Raw genomic sequence first — 14,793 nt, 5'->3', positions numbered from 1 at the left:
TGATCATTTAGTGATCTGTAGAAACAGTCCCAGGATGAGAGGAGACTTCTCCTGCTCATACTGACATGAGGTGATCATTTAGTGATCTGTAGAAACAGTCCCAGGATGAGAGGATAGTTCTCCTGCTCATACTGACATGAGGTGATCATTTAGTGATCTGTAGAAACAGTCCCAGGATTAGAGGAGACTTCTCCTGCTCATACTGACATGAGGTGATCATTTAGTGATCTGTAGAAACAGTCCCAGGATGAGAGGAGACTTCTCCTGCTCATACTGACATGAGGTGATCATTTAGTGATCTGTAGAAACAGTCCCAGGATGAGAGGAGACTTCTCCTGCTCATACTGACATGAGGTGATCATTTAGTGATCTAAACAGTCCCAGGATGAGGAGAGTTCTCCTGCTCGTACTGACATGAATGATCATTTAGTGATCTGTATAAACAGTCCTCACCTCTATGTCTCCCAGGATGAGAGGAGACTTCTGCTGCTCGTACTGACATGAGGTGATCATTATTTTAATGATCCTCAGCAGTGGGTTAGGGTTAGTTATTGTTAGTTATATTTGCTGCCAGAGTGAGGTCTGTGAGGTCTAGACGAGCCAACACCAGAGTGAGGTCTGTGAGGTCTAGCCAACACCAGAGTGAGGTCTGTGAGGTCTAGCCAACACCAGAGTGAGGTCTGTGAGGTCTAGCCAACACCAGAGTGAGGTCTGTGAGGTCTAGCCAACACCAGAGTGAGGTCTGTGAGGTCTAGTCAACACCAACTAAGTATTCCTGGATCGCTGCCCTCCAGACTCTCCTATATCCAACAACAGGTTCTTGAGCTCTGCAGTGTTGTCAGCCAAGATGACGCGCCGCAGCACGTCTACATAGGTGGTAAGCCTCTTTCCCCTCCTGGCTTTGCCCTGGGTTGGCTCCCATAGGGTCAATTTACTTGCCTCAAGTTCTGGGTGCCTGACGCAGTGCCCTTGCCAGCCTCATCCTCTCTCTGACTTTGTCTGTGACACGTCCTTACTAATTAGCACACATTTTATGCCCTACCCGGCCCGAAAACATCAATAAACAAGAAATGATCACATGGTGATATTTGTCAAGAGCCAGTGTGAAGTGAGGGGCGCTCTTATCATTGTACCTCATCAGACACACATGACACAAATGTAAATATTCTCCATTTATTGTCAATGAGAATTAATTTATTTGTTTGTGTCAGACAAAAATCTACACTAATATCTGAATATAGGAGGCGCTCACTTCACACAAGTGTGATTTTTCTAATCTGAACCTATATGACTCCCTCTCTCTCTCTCTCTCTCTCTCTCTCTCTCTCTCTGGCCCCTCCCCCTCTGTAGCGGCCTTCCAGAAGACACGTCACAACCCTTTGATTCGATGAATCTATCCATCTGATCTATGTCTATCTGTTGATTTATAGATCTATCCATCTGTTTGTCTGTCTGTCTGCCTGTCTGCCTGCCTGCCTGCTTACCTGCCTGCCTGCCTGCCTGTCTGCCTGCCTGTCTGCCTGCAGTCTGCCTGCCTGTCTGTCTGTCTTGTAGTTTATAGCTCTGTTGCAGTTTCCTCCGTTTAACTTTTCTGCCTAAAGCCACGACGTAAAAAAGCTCTCTCCCTCTCACACACACACTCGCGCACAGACACACACACGCGCACACACACACACACACACACACACACACACACACACACACACACACACACACACACACACACGCACACACACACACACACACACGCGCGCTCCCACCATCCAGAGAAGCTCCAAGCCGTTCCTCTACTGTGGAATTACAGAAGGGAGGAGACCAACCCTTGTGTTCCTGAACGCTCCCCCTCTTCTCTTCTTCTCCTAATGACGGCTCCCCCCCCGCCCCCCCCCGCCCCGCCCCCAGGAGGAGGCCGTGGTATATAAGCTCACGTCGGGACCGTTGTCCAGGCAGTAGGGAGTGTAAATTCGGGGAGAGGCACAGTTAGACCCCTGTACCGTATGAGTGGACTTTAAGGGGACCATCAGAACAGAAACATCTCCCTCTCTCTCTCTCTCTCTTCTCCCTTTCCTCTTCCTCAAAGAGTTTGCGTGTCACCGCCCAGGAGACATGCTCAGCTTTGTGGATTTGCGCTTGGCCCTCCTGGTCGGAGCCACGCTGGTGGGACTGATCGCTGCCCAGGGCGAGGATGACCGTAAGTTCCTATACAATTCCTCTCCAGTACCTTCGTACTGTACACCTATACTGTACGCCTACTGACTGTACACCTCCAGTACCTTCGTATACCTTCTGTACTGCAGGACACCTTAATACATTATTACACCACCTACTAACTGGACACCTTATACTGAACACATGTATATATCCATGCTCTCTGATCTGGTACCTGTACACTGCGCGGGGTCAGTCTACCGTTCACACGCGGGGCGAGAGACGCAGCGACGCTGCATCGTGATGCGGTCAGTCTTTACCGACCGTTCACTGTCGATGGAAGCCACGCTGCAACGACGTGACGGAGCTTTGTAGCTGCTGCAAAAAACAAAAGATACATCGACAGCTACAAATACACAGTGTGGCTTTGCATCTTCGCATCTTTGCATCTTGCATCACGTCTGCCCCGTGTGAACGCACCGTTAGACCGGGCCTGTGGTCCTAGCGGGCCTTTCCTATACAAACTTTTGAACCTGTTTCCGTGCCAACTTTTGAACCAACTTTTGAACCTAACTTTTGAACCAACTTTTGAACCAACCTGCTTTTTTGAATCTCCTTTTGTACCAACTTGTGGTCCTACATGTATCCTTTCTTCTGCTCTGTGAGACCCAGAGGAGAGTCAGAGGGAGGAGGACGCTGTGTTCTACAACCAGCTGGTTTCTCTCTCACACTTTTAGAAGCTGTTGTTTTACTTTTTGCAGCTGTGAAGCAGATCAGAAATGTTGCCCTGCAGGCCTCAACCTCTCCTCTCCTCTCCCTTCTAAATGCATTACTCCCCTCTCTCCTCTCCTCTCCTCTCCTCTCCTCTCCTCTCCTCTCCTCTCCTCTCCTCTCCTCTCCTCTCCTCTCCTCTCCTCTCCTCTCCTCTCCTCTCCTCCCCTCCCTCTATCTGCATTAAACCCTATGTAACCTCTCCTCTCCTCTCCTCCATGCATGTGTTCTTCATGTATGTCGAAGCGAGTTCCAGCAGGCTCCATTCTTCATGTTGGCATTCAGCCCGAGGCCACGCTTTTAGCACACACACACACACACACACACACACACACACACACACACACACACACACATTACAAGAAGTTGATGTAGAGCAGACAGATGTTTGGGGGAGAGAGAGAGACACACAGAGAGAAAGAGAGAGAGGGGGGGTAGAGAGAGGTAGAGAGTGTGTGGGGGGAGAGAGAGAGAGGAGAGGCATGCGTAGTCATGTCTGTTGAAAACATTTGACCTCTTGTGAAGTTACATCTGCTCACAACGTTAACTCTACTGCATGCTATGAAGCCACGCAGGCAGACAGGCAGACAGACAGACAGGTAGACAGGCAGATAGACAGACAGTCCAGCAGACAGACAGGCAGACCTGAAAATGGCAGTTTATTTTTCCGGCTTCTTAATTCCATAACAAACGTGCCAGCCCTGCAATTATAGCCTTCAGACAGACAGACAGACAGACAAACAGACAGACAGGTGGGGCAGAAAGACACGTAGTCTGTCTGTCTGTCTGTCTACCACATCTGGCTGTGTGGCAGATGTTTTTTTCCAGTGGTGTCACAGCGCCCTCCACTGGTGGCTTCGTGTAACTGCAGCCAACATCTGGCGAACCGATTCCACTTCCAACTGCCCTCCCCCCCTCCTCTCTACCTCTCTCTTTCTCCCTCCCTCTTTCCATCTCTCTCTCTCCCTATGTCTCTCTCTCTCTCTCCCTATGTCTCTCTCTCTCTCTCTCTCTCTCTCTCTCTCTCTCTCTCTAATTACTACCACATGTACAGGGTAGATCGCTCAGAGGAAACTTCTACTCTTGGCAACACAACAGATCTGTGGGCGAGACGACCCCCCCCCCCCCCCCCTCCCTCCCTCCATTTCCTCTGATCTCAGCAGTCCGGCACGCTAGGCCTATACTGAGCCCTGTGTCCACGTAGCATTATGGTCTGGCCTGGACCTTTACCTAGCATGGTCTGGCCTGCAAAAGCATGGTATGGCCTGGAACTTTACCTAGCATGGTCTGGCCTGGACCTTTACCTGGCATGGTCTGGCCTGGAAAAGCATGGTCTGGCCTGGACCTTTACCTAGCATGGTCTGGCCTGGAAAAGCATGGTATGGCCTGGAACTTTACCTAGCATGGTCTGGTCTGGTCTGGACCTTTACCTAGCATGATCTGGTCTGGACCTTTACCTAGCATGGTCTGGTCTGGACCTTTACCTAGCATGGTCTGGTCTGGAACTCTACCTAGCATGGTCTGGTCTGGAACTTTACCTAGCATGGTCTGGTCTGGACCTTTACCTGCATGGTCTGGTCTGGCCTGGACCTTTACCTGCATGGTCTGGTCTGGCGGTCTGGTCTGGTATACTGTCTGGTCTTTCAAAAATAGCAGATCTACGAGCTTGTAGATCTGCTATTTTTCAACAGCTAAAGTATAACATATCGCTTGAAACACCTAAAGGGGTTCCCGTCCTGAGTGGGTTAATAATAATAATGGAAGGATATTTGTCTTGGCAGTCTGTTCATTGCCTCATGGCATGTCCAGGTTATTGATGGATGGATGGATTGATTAATTGATTGAATACTGTAGTCCATGAGCAGTTTGCAGAATGGAAACAAAGTGCTTCATGGGGTTATAAATCCTCTGTATTGAACTGTACCTTACGGTCCTTCCTCTTCAATTCATATTCAACATGACGTGGTATCACGTGGCATTGTCATCTTTTTGATTGATTGTCTATGTCTACGTAGCATGCTCTGGTACGACTCTACGTAGCCTGCTCTGGTACGACTCTACGTAGCCTGCTCTGGTACGACTCTACGTAGCCTGCTCTGGTACGACTCTACGTAGCTTGCTCTGGTACGACTCTACGTAGCCTGCTCTGGTACGACTCTACGTAGCCTGCTCTGGTACGACTCTACGTAGCCTGCTCTGGTACGACTCTACGTAGCCTGCTCTGGTACGGCCTGGTACTTTTACCTGAAAGTATAGTTTAAATTCCTGTCCTCTTCAATTCATATTTAATCATTGCCAGGTTTTTGATTTATTGATTGAATAGTTTACTCTGCATAAAACCTCCCAGTAAAGTCCAGTGCAATAGAAGTTCTGATGAGAGGATTTAAACCCAAAGCACTATGGCTTGTTTCCATTGTGGTCCTTTGTACTCAATTCATATGCTATATTACGTGGCATTGCCCAGACTATTGTTATTGTATATTGCCTGGTATTACGTGGCATCCAGCTATTGCCTGGTACAGTGTGGCATTGCCAGACATTGTGTGGCATTGTGTGGCATTGCCAGACATTGTGTGGCATTGTGTGGCATTGCCTATTTTTATTGTATATTGCCTGGCGTTACGTGGCATCCAGCATTGGCAGACATTGCGTGGCATTGCCAGACATTGCGTGGCATTGCCAGACATTGCGTGGCATTGCCAGACATTGCGTGGCATTGCCAGACATTGTGTGGCATTGCCAGACATTGTCTGGCATTGTGTGGCATTGCCAGACATTGTGTGGCATTGCGTGGCATTGCCAGACATTGTGTGGCATTGTGTGGCATTGCCAGACATTGCGTGGCATTGTGTGGCATTGCCAGACATTGCGTGGCATTGCCAGACATTGTGTGGCATTGCCTATTGTTATTGTACATTGCCTGGTATTACGTGGCATCCAGCATTGCCAGACATTGCGTGGCATTGCCTCTGGGAGGGGCTGAGATCAGCTGATCTGCAAGCTGCTGGAGCCTGTAAACCATAGAGGCTTGTAGATCTATACAAGCTCACAGCATGCCACGTTGTGAGCTTGTAGATCTACAAGTGTAACACCCGGGATTCGAAACCCAGGTCTCCCCATTACGTGTATCTGTGCAAAGCCAACATCTTAACCACTCAGCCAAAGGGATATCGCTGTGACTCTGGGGGGAGATGTTAGACTTCACAGACCATCAGACTGAGGCTGTGAACCATCTCTGATACACAAGCTCACTACGTAGTGAGCTTGTAGATCTGTTATTTCCTCCCAGAATAGAAGGGTCCATGTGGTTAACCACTGAAGCCATGTGACGTGTCACCGCAAAACTAGCAGAAACAGTGGATCTACAAGCTAAACTTTTCTGGCTTGGTTTACACTGCTTAATGTATATTGACTATATGCAGACCACGGCCATCTTGGTTTACGCTGCTTAATGTATTGACTATATGCAGACCGCGGCCATCTTGGTTTACACTGCTTAATGTATTGACTATATGCAGACCACGGCCATCTTGGTTTACACTGCTTAATGTATTGACTATATGCAGACCGCGGCCATCTTGGTTTACACTGCTTAATGTATTGACTATATGCAGACCACGGCCATCTTGGTTTACACTGCTTAATGTATTGACTATATGCAGACCACGGCCATCTTGGTTTACGCTGCTTAATGTATTGACTATATGCAGACCGCGGCCATCTTGGTTTACACTGCTTAATATATTGACTATATGCAGACCGCGGCCATCTTGGTTTACACTGCTTAATGTATTGACTATGCAGACCACGGCCATCTTGCTATCATATAATTTGGAAGCGCCCGTTATCAGTAAAGCAACCTCCTGCTGCCTCCTGCATTATGTGCAAATTCTAAACAGGTGGTACGCATGGGCTGTTCAGTGACATACAACGAGCACTTCCAAACTCCAAAAATAATCACCTGCAAGGAATTTCTTGACACAAAGTAGCTCATAACATGGATTTGTATTAAACAAAAGCTCTGCAGATTGAAAGCGGATAGATAATTCAAGCTTTTCGTACAGCGGTATTGTTGGTGAGTTTGATGTTGTTTAATACAATCAGATAGGACTTTTCTTATTGGATTAATGGGCTGCCAATGGGAAGTTGCAGCTACTGCCAGCTGTAGAGCACCGATTCGCTAACGATGGAAGTTGGAGATCAATAAATATATATATATATATATATATATATATATATATATGTGGAGTTCTGTGTCAGGGGCCTTTTGTGGCAGTTCTGGACAACCGTGGGTCCGACGGACTCGACACCGGGAACTGCACCACCTGTGGGGGGTGTGGAACGCGTGTGTCGAATTTGAAGTCTGTTAGGCGAACGGTTCTCGAGTTATGGATTACAGCCGTACGTACAGCGTACACACACACAGACAGACAAACGCGTTTTGGCGCGCAGGCCTTCGTCAGTGTCAAAATACAATTTGACACTGACGAAGGCCTGCGCGCCGAAACGTGTTTGTCTGTCTGGTATTACTGCTGCTGCGGAGCACTATCACTATTGAACAAAGACTCTTACTCGACTGAGAGTGCGGATTGTATTCATTTTCTATATGTTCTCTTTGAATCTGCACCCAGCACATGAACGCCTGAAACTATATACAGTAAGACTGTCTGAGTAGATCGGGCCTTTTCCCTTGAAGAGTGAAGGTACATCATAGCTGAGAGAATGCAGGATAAGAGTGATTATACCACAGGTCGTTTCGAGGAAGAAATCTGATTGGTTGAAAGAGCCTTCTAGCCGTGGTTCAAACGAGCACCACTCCACACCTAATCAAAACAAAGAATTCAGCTGCTCTGTTTTCCCAGAGCTCAGCAAAGTCGGTGGCTAGGCTAGCTAGTGTCTTGGGACATTTTTGTGGTCGTAGTGACTACATCGGCCATTAAAAAAATAGGTTTTTTCAGCGATTTTCTTAGTTTTAAGGGTAACTGTTGTATAATTACAATATTACACGAGAGGGTGTGGTTTAACGTGATTATTGCCACTTCAGTGATGCTTGCGGAACTCGACTATGTCTCATTCCTGGCCGCATCACTGTCGTGGCAATAATCACGTTAAACTACACCCTCTCGTGTAATATTGCTTAAATCTACATCATAGCTGAGAGACTGCAGGCTATCCAGACTTCATCAGAGACTGATGACGTCTGGACTGTCTGTCGATTATTATGTAGGTTCACTCCTTGCCACTGTCTGCGATCCAGTATCATTGTTTTTCATGATGTTATTTAAATTAATATCGTACCAGAAGTCGGTAGAAAAGTCATTCATAGGAACCTTCATGTTGCTTCATGTATTCAGGCTCTGGTGAGTCAATGGAAAGCAGCTGCTCACGCACACGCACATGTGCACGGCTGCACGCACATGTGCACGCACACACACACACACACACACTCGTTTTAAACATCATATTTTCCGTAACGACGTTAGCAGAACCACTGGGAGGGTTTTTGGGGCTTTGGGCTTTTTTCTTCCAGACTGGATTCCAAACACGAAGGCTAAACTACATCATCTAGTGTTTAGGGTTTGAGTCAGAGACAGACATGAACGATCATCTAGTGTTTACAGTAACGGAAAAAGGTTTTTACAGTAAAGGTTTTTACAGTGAGTCACGCGTTACAGCGTACTGGGTTTTTACTGAAGACTAAAGATTAGATTTTACAACGCAGACATTTAACAGAAAACGACTATCTTATCGACCGCTGGGCAAGAAAATAACACCAGCTCAACTTTAACTGAAGTATCTCTCTCTCTCTCTCTCTCTCTCTCTCTCTCTCTCTTTTGTTTTCTTCAGATGAACTTTTAGCTTTTTACTTGTAGTGACCCATCATCTTTCAGCCCCCTCCCCCCTCTCTCTCTCTCTCTCTCTCTTTCTGTCTCACACGTGCACACACACACACACACACACACACACACACACACACACACACACACACACAGTCACACACGTGCGCGTGCGTGTGTGTGTTGTGCATGGTTGGTGTTCTGCGTTGAGGTATTTGCAACCTTTCTTTACCCTCAAATAATTCATGTTTCTGCCTCTCTAAACTGTGACAGAGGAAACAGCAGCGCTCTCTCTCCCTCTGTCTCTATTTCTCTCTATCTCTCTCCCTCTGTCTCTATATCTCTCTCTCTCTCTATCTCTCTCTTCCTCTGTCTCTCTCTCTCTCTCTCTCTCTCTCTCTCTCTCTCTCTCTCTCTATCTATCTCTCTCGCTCTCTGTATCTATCTCGCTCTCGCTCTCTCGCTCTCTCTGTATCTCTCTCTCTCTCTCTCTGTATCTCTCTCTCTCTCTCGTATCTTGTGTTGAGAACAACAGTTATAAGTTGGAGTTGTTTCAGTGACCGTATATTAGCTGAATAAGAGATAAAACATGCAGCACTCACTCTTAACGTTCTCAACTAAATCAAGGTGCCTGAAGCAGGTCTTGGACTGAAACGTTATGTTTCTGCAGATTATTTAATTCTGTGTATATAGTATACATACAGCTATAAGCCTTCAGCATAGCAGTGGCGGCCATGTTGGAGTGCCACTCATAGAAAGCCCGTTCATTTTGCATGCAGGCTCGGTTCAGCTTTAAATAATTTACATTAAAAACATTAAAAAGAGAAATTTCTCTGGGAAATATGATGAACGAGCTCTGGATCAGATCTGTGCCACGTACTGTACATCCAGAGTTGAATCTGCATGAGTTTAAGTAAGTCTTAAACACAAACGAGTCTCATGGAATCTGATTTGGATCATGTTGTTGCATTCAGACTGAGATCAGATCTCCTCAAATCACAGTGGAATCAGATGTGAAACCTCCTCTGGATGTAAATGTGACTCATTGGGGGAAAAACTCATCAGATTCCATCATGTGACCTTTATGTGACCTTTATGCATACTTAAACAAACCGGATTTCAGTCTGGATGATCAGACTGCCAGGTGTAAATGGAGCCTCAGACCCTCTACTGTATTTAGGAGAACTGTACTTGGTGCCTTTCTTTTTCAGCCTTATTAAACATAATAACTTTAACATTGCCTTATATCTGTCCATGCTAAATCCCCTCTATGACTGTTTTACTATTTAAAAAGAAATCACACGTGACCTGTGTGAAGTGAGGGGCTGAATTGTGATTGGCTAGCCCATTGACGTAAACATTCTCTTTCATGACAATGGCTAATAGTTAAAATGATCGATCTACAAGCTCACAACCGTCTGATCTGCCTCTAGCCCGTCTTTAGATTACTCTGATCTGCCTCTAGCCCTGCTCTAGATTACTCTGATCTGCCTCTAGTCCCTCTCTAGATTACTCTGATCTGCCTCTAGTCCCTCTCTAGATTACTCTGATCTGCCTCTAGCCCCTCTCTAGATTACTCTGATCTGCCTCTAGCCCCTCTCTAGATTACTCTGATCTGCCTCTAGACCCTCTCTAGATTACTCTGATCTGCCTCTAGCCCTGCTCTAGATTACTCTGATCTGCCTCTAGCCCGTCTTTAGATTACTCTGATCATGCCTCTAGCGAACTCTCTAGACCAGAAGCAACACAAGGGTTTCAGCGTTGGTCCCAGCCGTGAGGTAATGGTGTCCTGTTGCCAGTAGTTCCACGTAGACACATTAACTTCATGTGGGTCGACTCACAAGCGTCTGGTTGCGATGGGGCTTGGGTGGCGACCCATCGGTGTGGTTTGGGCTAACGGGGGGGGAAAAGCCTTTGGATTACCAATACAGGTCCATTAAAATATCCTCTCTTCTCTCCCCCCTCCCCAGGGTCAGGCTCCAGCTGTACTCTGGATGGTCAGGTTTATGCAGACCGTGATGTGTGGAAACCAGAGCCCTGTCAGATCTGCGTGTGCGACAGTGGAACAGTGATGTGCGACGAGGTCATCTGTGAAGATACGTCCGACTGCCCCAACCCCGTCATCCCCCACGACGAGTGCTGCCCCATCTGCCCCGACGATGGTAAACACACACACACACACCCCGCAAGCACGTACACACACACACACACACACACACACCCCCCGAACAAAGCGATGCACCCCAACACGTACCCAGACAGGGTTGGGCATCATCAGTGGTCCTTCAGTCCCTAGCAGTGATGGTCACTATCAGAGAGACGTCTGTCTGTCTGTCTCCATGATGTCTCTGTGAGGGACTGATGGACACAGTGTCTCCATGTGTCTCTGTGAGGACCGACCTGTCAAGGAGACAAGACAGAAGGAGCATGTTGGTTCACAGGTCACATGGTTCAGTGACCTCTGACCTGTGTTACTTTTGTTGATGAGACTAAAACACTAGGGGCTCCGTCCTCGTCACCGCTAAACCTCTTATCCATAAACTTATTTTGCCTTTTTTTTTTAATAGTTCAAATGCCCAGTGTACAAGCTCACAATGTGTCAATGTAGATCTACAAGCTCACAATGTGTCAATGTAGATATACAAGCTCACAATGTGTCAATGTAGATCTACAAGCTCACAACGTGTCAATGTAGATCTACAAGCTCACAATGTGTCAATGTAGATATACAAGCTCACAATGTGTCAATGTAGATCTACAAGCTCACAACGTGTCAATGTAGATCTACAAGCTCACAACGTGTCAATGTAGATCTACAAGCTCACAACGTGTCAATGTAGATCTACAAGCTCACAATGTGTCAATGTAGATCTACAAGCTCACAACGTGTCAATGTAGATCTACAAGCTCACAATGTGTCAATGTAGATCTACAAGCTCACAACGTGTCAATGTAGATCTACAAGCTCACAATGTGTCAATGTAGATCTACAAGCTCACAATGTGTCAATGTAGATATACAAGCTCACAACGTGTCAATGTAGATCTACAAGCTCACAATGTGTCAATGTAGATCTACAAGCTCACAACGTGTCAATGTAGATCTACAAGCTCACAACGTGTCAATGTAGATCTACAAGCTCACAACGTGTCAATGTAGATCTACAAGCTCACAACGTGTCAATGTAGATATACAAGCTCACAACGTGTCAATGTAGATTGGCTAGTGGAACTATTCAAAAATGTTTTAGAAGGAAGTTTAGGGATAAGGGGTTTAGCGGTGACGCAAATACATTCTAAAACCTGCTGTCAAAATGACCAGGGTCAGTGACAGACTAGCCTCGGAAACCCAGACATTTTTATTTCCAGGGTGAAAAGAAACGGTCTGGGTACCTGTATACAGACAGGGTTAGGGTCCATAGGTGGACCCCAGGCTACCTGTTTAGTTTAATGTCAGCTACTGTGTGTCTACGTCGCCACATAGACACACAGCTGACGTTAAACTGTACAATATTTAGCGCTGTAATGTTTGGATTTGATTGGACGTTCACACTCTGTCACATTCCATTCCGATTGGCCACGTTTGACTGTGACAACGTTGGTTGGAGACGGTCCCATTCAAAATGGTGAATGTCTGATTGGTGTGAGACTTTCAGTAGGTCATGGAATATATGTTTCAACTCAGCCTCATGGTGGCGCTATAACACAGCCCTGGGTAGGAAACCTAAACCTGCCTAGCCAGGGCTGTGTTTTATAGCGCCACCATGAGGCTGACCCAGGTACATTCTATTTTTATTTTCATGAGCAGCTGTAGTTCTATGTTTCTCCCCTGGGATTGATAAATTATTTACATTCCGTACACACACACACACACACACACACACACACACACACACACACACACACACACACACACACACAGTGTTGTATAATAAATAATATTACTTTTTTTCATTCCGTCTTTAGTTCTTTTAATCTCTGCCAACGTTTTTACAAAATGTCTCGTCAATGGTCTTCCCTCTAGCGCCACCATCAGGCCAAGCTTACAAATGAACACGTCCGGGGAGATTCCCCTGCATGTTAGCTTTATTTACATATTTACTATCTTTATTGATTTGAATCTTTATTTTACAAAATGTGACAGTTTCTTACTGAGGCATTGATTTTTGTTTTCAAGTCATATGAAAGCAGGGAATCCTAGCTTCAAATTGACATGTTGGTTGTTCAGTTTGACCCACCAGTTTTGGAGATGTGGCTTATAGAGTAATGTCTTGCAGAGAAACAGCGAGTTGACAAAACAGGCTTGAAAGGTTCACTTCTGTGGTCTCTAACATTACACCTAGCTACATGTTTAAGCATTTATTTCATATTTACATGTCTTCTGTGGTCTCTAACATTACACCTAGCTACATGTTTAAGCATTTATTTCATATTTACATGTCTTCTGTGGACTCTGACATTATACCTATAGCTACATGTTTAAGCATTTATTTAATATTTACATGTCTTCTGTGGTCTCTAACATTACACCTAGCTACATGTTTAAGCATTTATTTCATATTTACATGTCTTCTGTGGTCTCTAACATTACACCTAGCTACATGTTTAAGCATTTATTTCATATTTACATGTCTTCTGTGGACTCTAACATTACACCTAGCTACATGTTTAAGCATTTATTTCATATTTACATGTCTTCTGTGGACTCTAACATTACACCTAGCTACATGTTTAAGCATTTATTTCATATTTACATGTCTTCTGTGGACTCTAACATTACACCTAGCTACATGTTTAAGCATTTATTTCATATTGACGTGTCCATTTCAGCTCTGACATTTATCTCAGACATGCTCTAGTTACGTCTAGTATGTGAAGAGTCTGCCTGTGCTATGAACTCCTGAACAGTTAGTCTTGCTGCCATGACTGTCTCTGTATCAACAAGAGTCACAAATATTGAGATAAAGATTCATTCCAATCACGCCAGCAAAACACAATCTGACTCATCACTCTTCAGTGTTTGTGTTTGTTTACACAAACACTACAAGCTGGGCATGGGAGCCCCTCATTGCAGCCCCTCATGGGAGCCCCTCATGGGAGCCCCTCATGGCAGTCCCTCATGGGAGCCCCTCATGGGAGCCCCTCATTGCAGCCCCTCATTGCAGCCCCTCATGGGATTGGGAGCCCCTCATGGCAGTCCCTCAAAACAATGATGCTCTTTATTGTATGTTAATAATAAATGTTAATTTCCTGTCAATTTCTTCAGGTTTCCCCCAGGAGCCCCAAGTCGAGGGACCCAAGGGAGACCGTGGACCCAAAGGAGAGAGGGTAGGTCCACCCGTCTGTCTGTCTGTCTGTCTGTCTGTCTGTCTGTCTGTCTGTCTGTCTGTCTGTCTGTCTGTCTGTCTGTCTGTCTGTCTGTCTGTCTGTCTGTCTGTCTGTCTGACACACTGTACAGCAGTGATTTTGGCCCCATACACTAACCCCCCCCCCCCCCCCCCATAGTCCATATTCCAATGCAAATATGAGATAATTTTGAAAACAATAATGATTGGTCATAGTCATGTGACCACCAATCATGTGATCCAGTGGAATACCTTCCCTGTGATGTCATAGTCATGTGATCCAGTGGAATACCATTAGCTACTGTACAGTTGGAATGCATGTGATGTAATTCATTAATTAAGAGTACAACAGGAGGACTAACAACACTAAGTGAGTACTGAGTACAGATAGCAATACGACAGGAAGGCTAACAACACTAAGTGCACCAACTACGACTTTAGACTCACTGACTTATTGGTGAATCCCAAAGGTCAAAGTACTCTTGGTGAATTGGGTGCGATAAACTATGACCTCAAGCTGCCATTCAGGATGGAACATAATATCCGTTTGGATTTGAGGAGAAGTGGTTTGATGAGGACCTTTAACCATCTCTACCTGAGAACACCAACCATCTAACCATGTGAAAAGCCTAACCACAGACCTTCTAACCATGTGATAACAGACTATCTAACATCAAACCATTCTCTATCTGA

The 14,793-nt window shown here is 45.8% G+C and overlaps 1 protein-coding gene across 1 annotated transcript in view; it reads left to right on the top strand.

The window, feature by feature from the left end:
* The first annotated feature begins 1,938 nt into the window (after positions 1-1,938).
* LOC308324114 (uncharacterized protein) overlaps positions 1,939-14,793 on the top strand; it is a 35,400-nt gene continuing 22,545 nt past the window's right edge. Inside the window, exons 1-3 of the mRNA XM_080776040.1 lie at positions 1,939-2,191; positions 10,727-10,918; positions 14,022-14,083. Coding sequence (XP_080632166.1) covers positions 2,107-2,191; positions 10,727-10,918; positions 14,022-14,083 — 339 coding nt within the window. The 5' untranslated portion in view covers positions 1,939-2,106. The remainder of the gene's footprint in view (positions 2,192-10,726; positions 10,919-14,021; positions 14,084-14,793) is intronic.

Source organism: Protomyctophum bolini (genome assembly GCF_963924005.1).
Source record: "Protomyctophum bolini genome assembly, chromosome: 11".
Classification (NCBI taxonomy): Eukaryota; Metazoa; Chordata; class Actinopteri; order Myctophiformes; family Myctophidae; genus Protomyctophum; species Protomyctophum bolini.
Note: the sequence above shows the minus strand (reverse complement) of the source record. Positions and strands in the feature narration are given on the sequence as shown.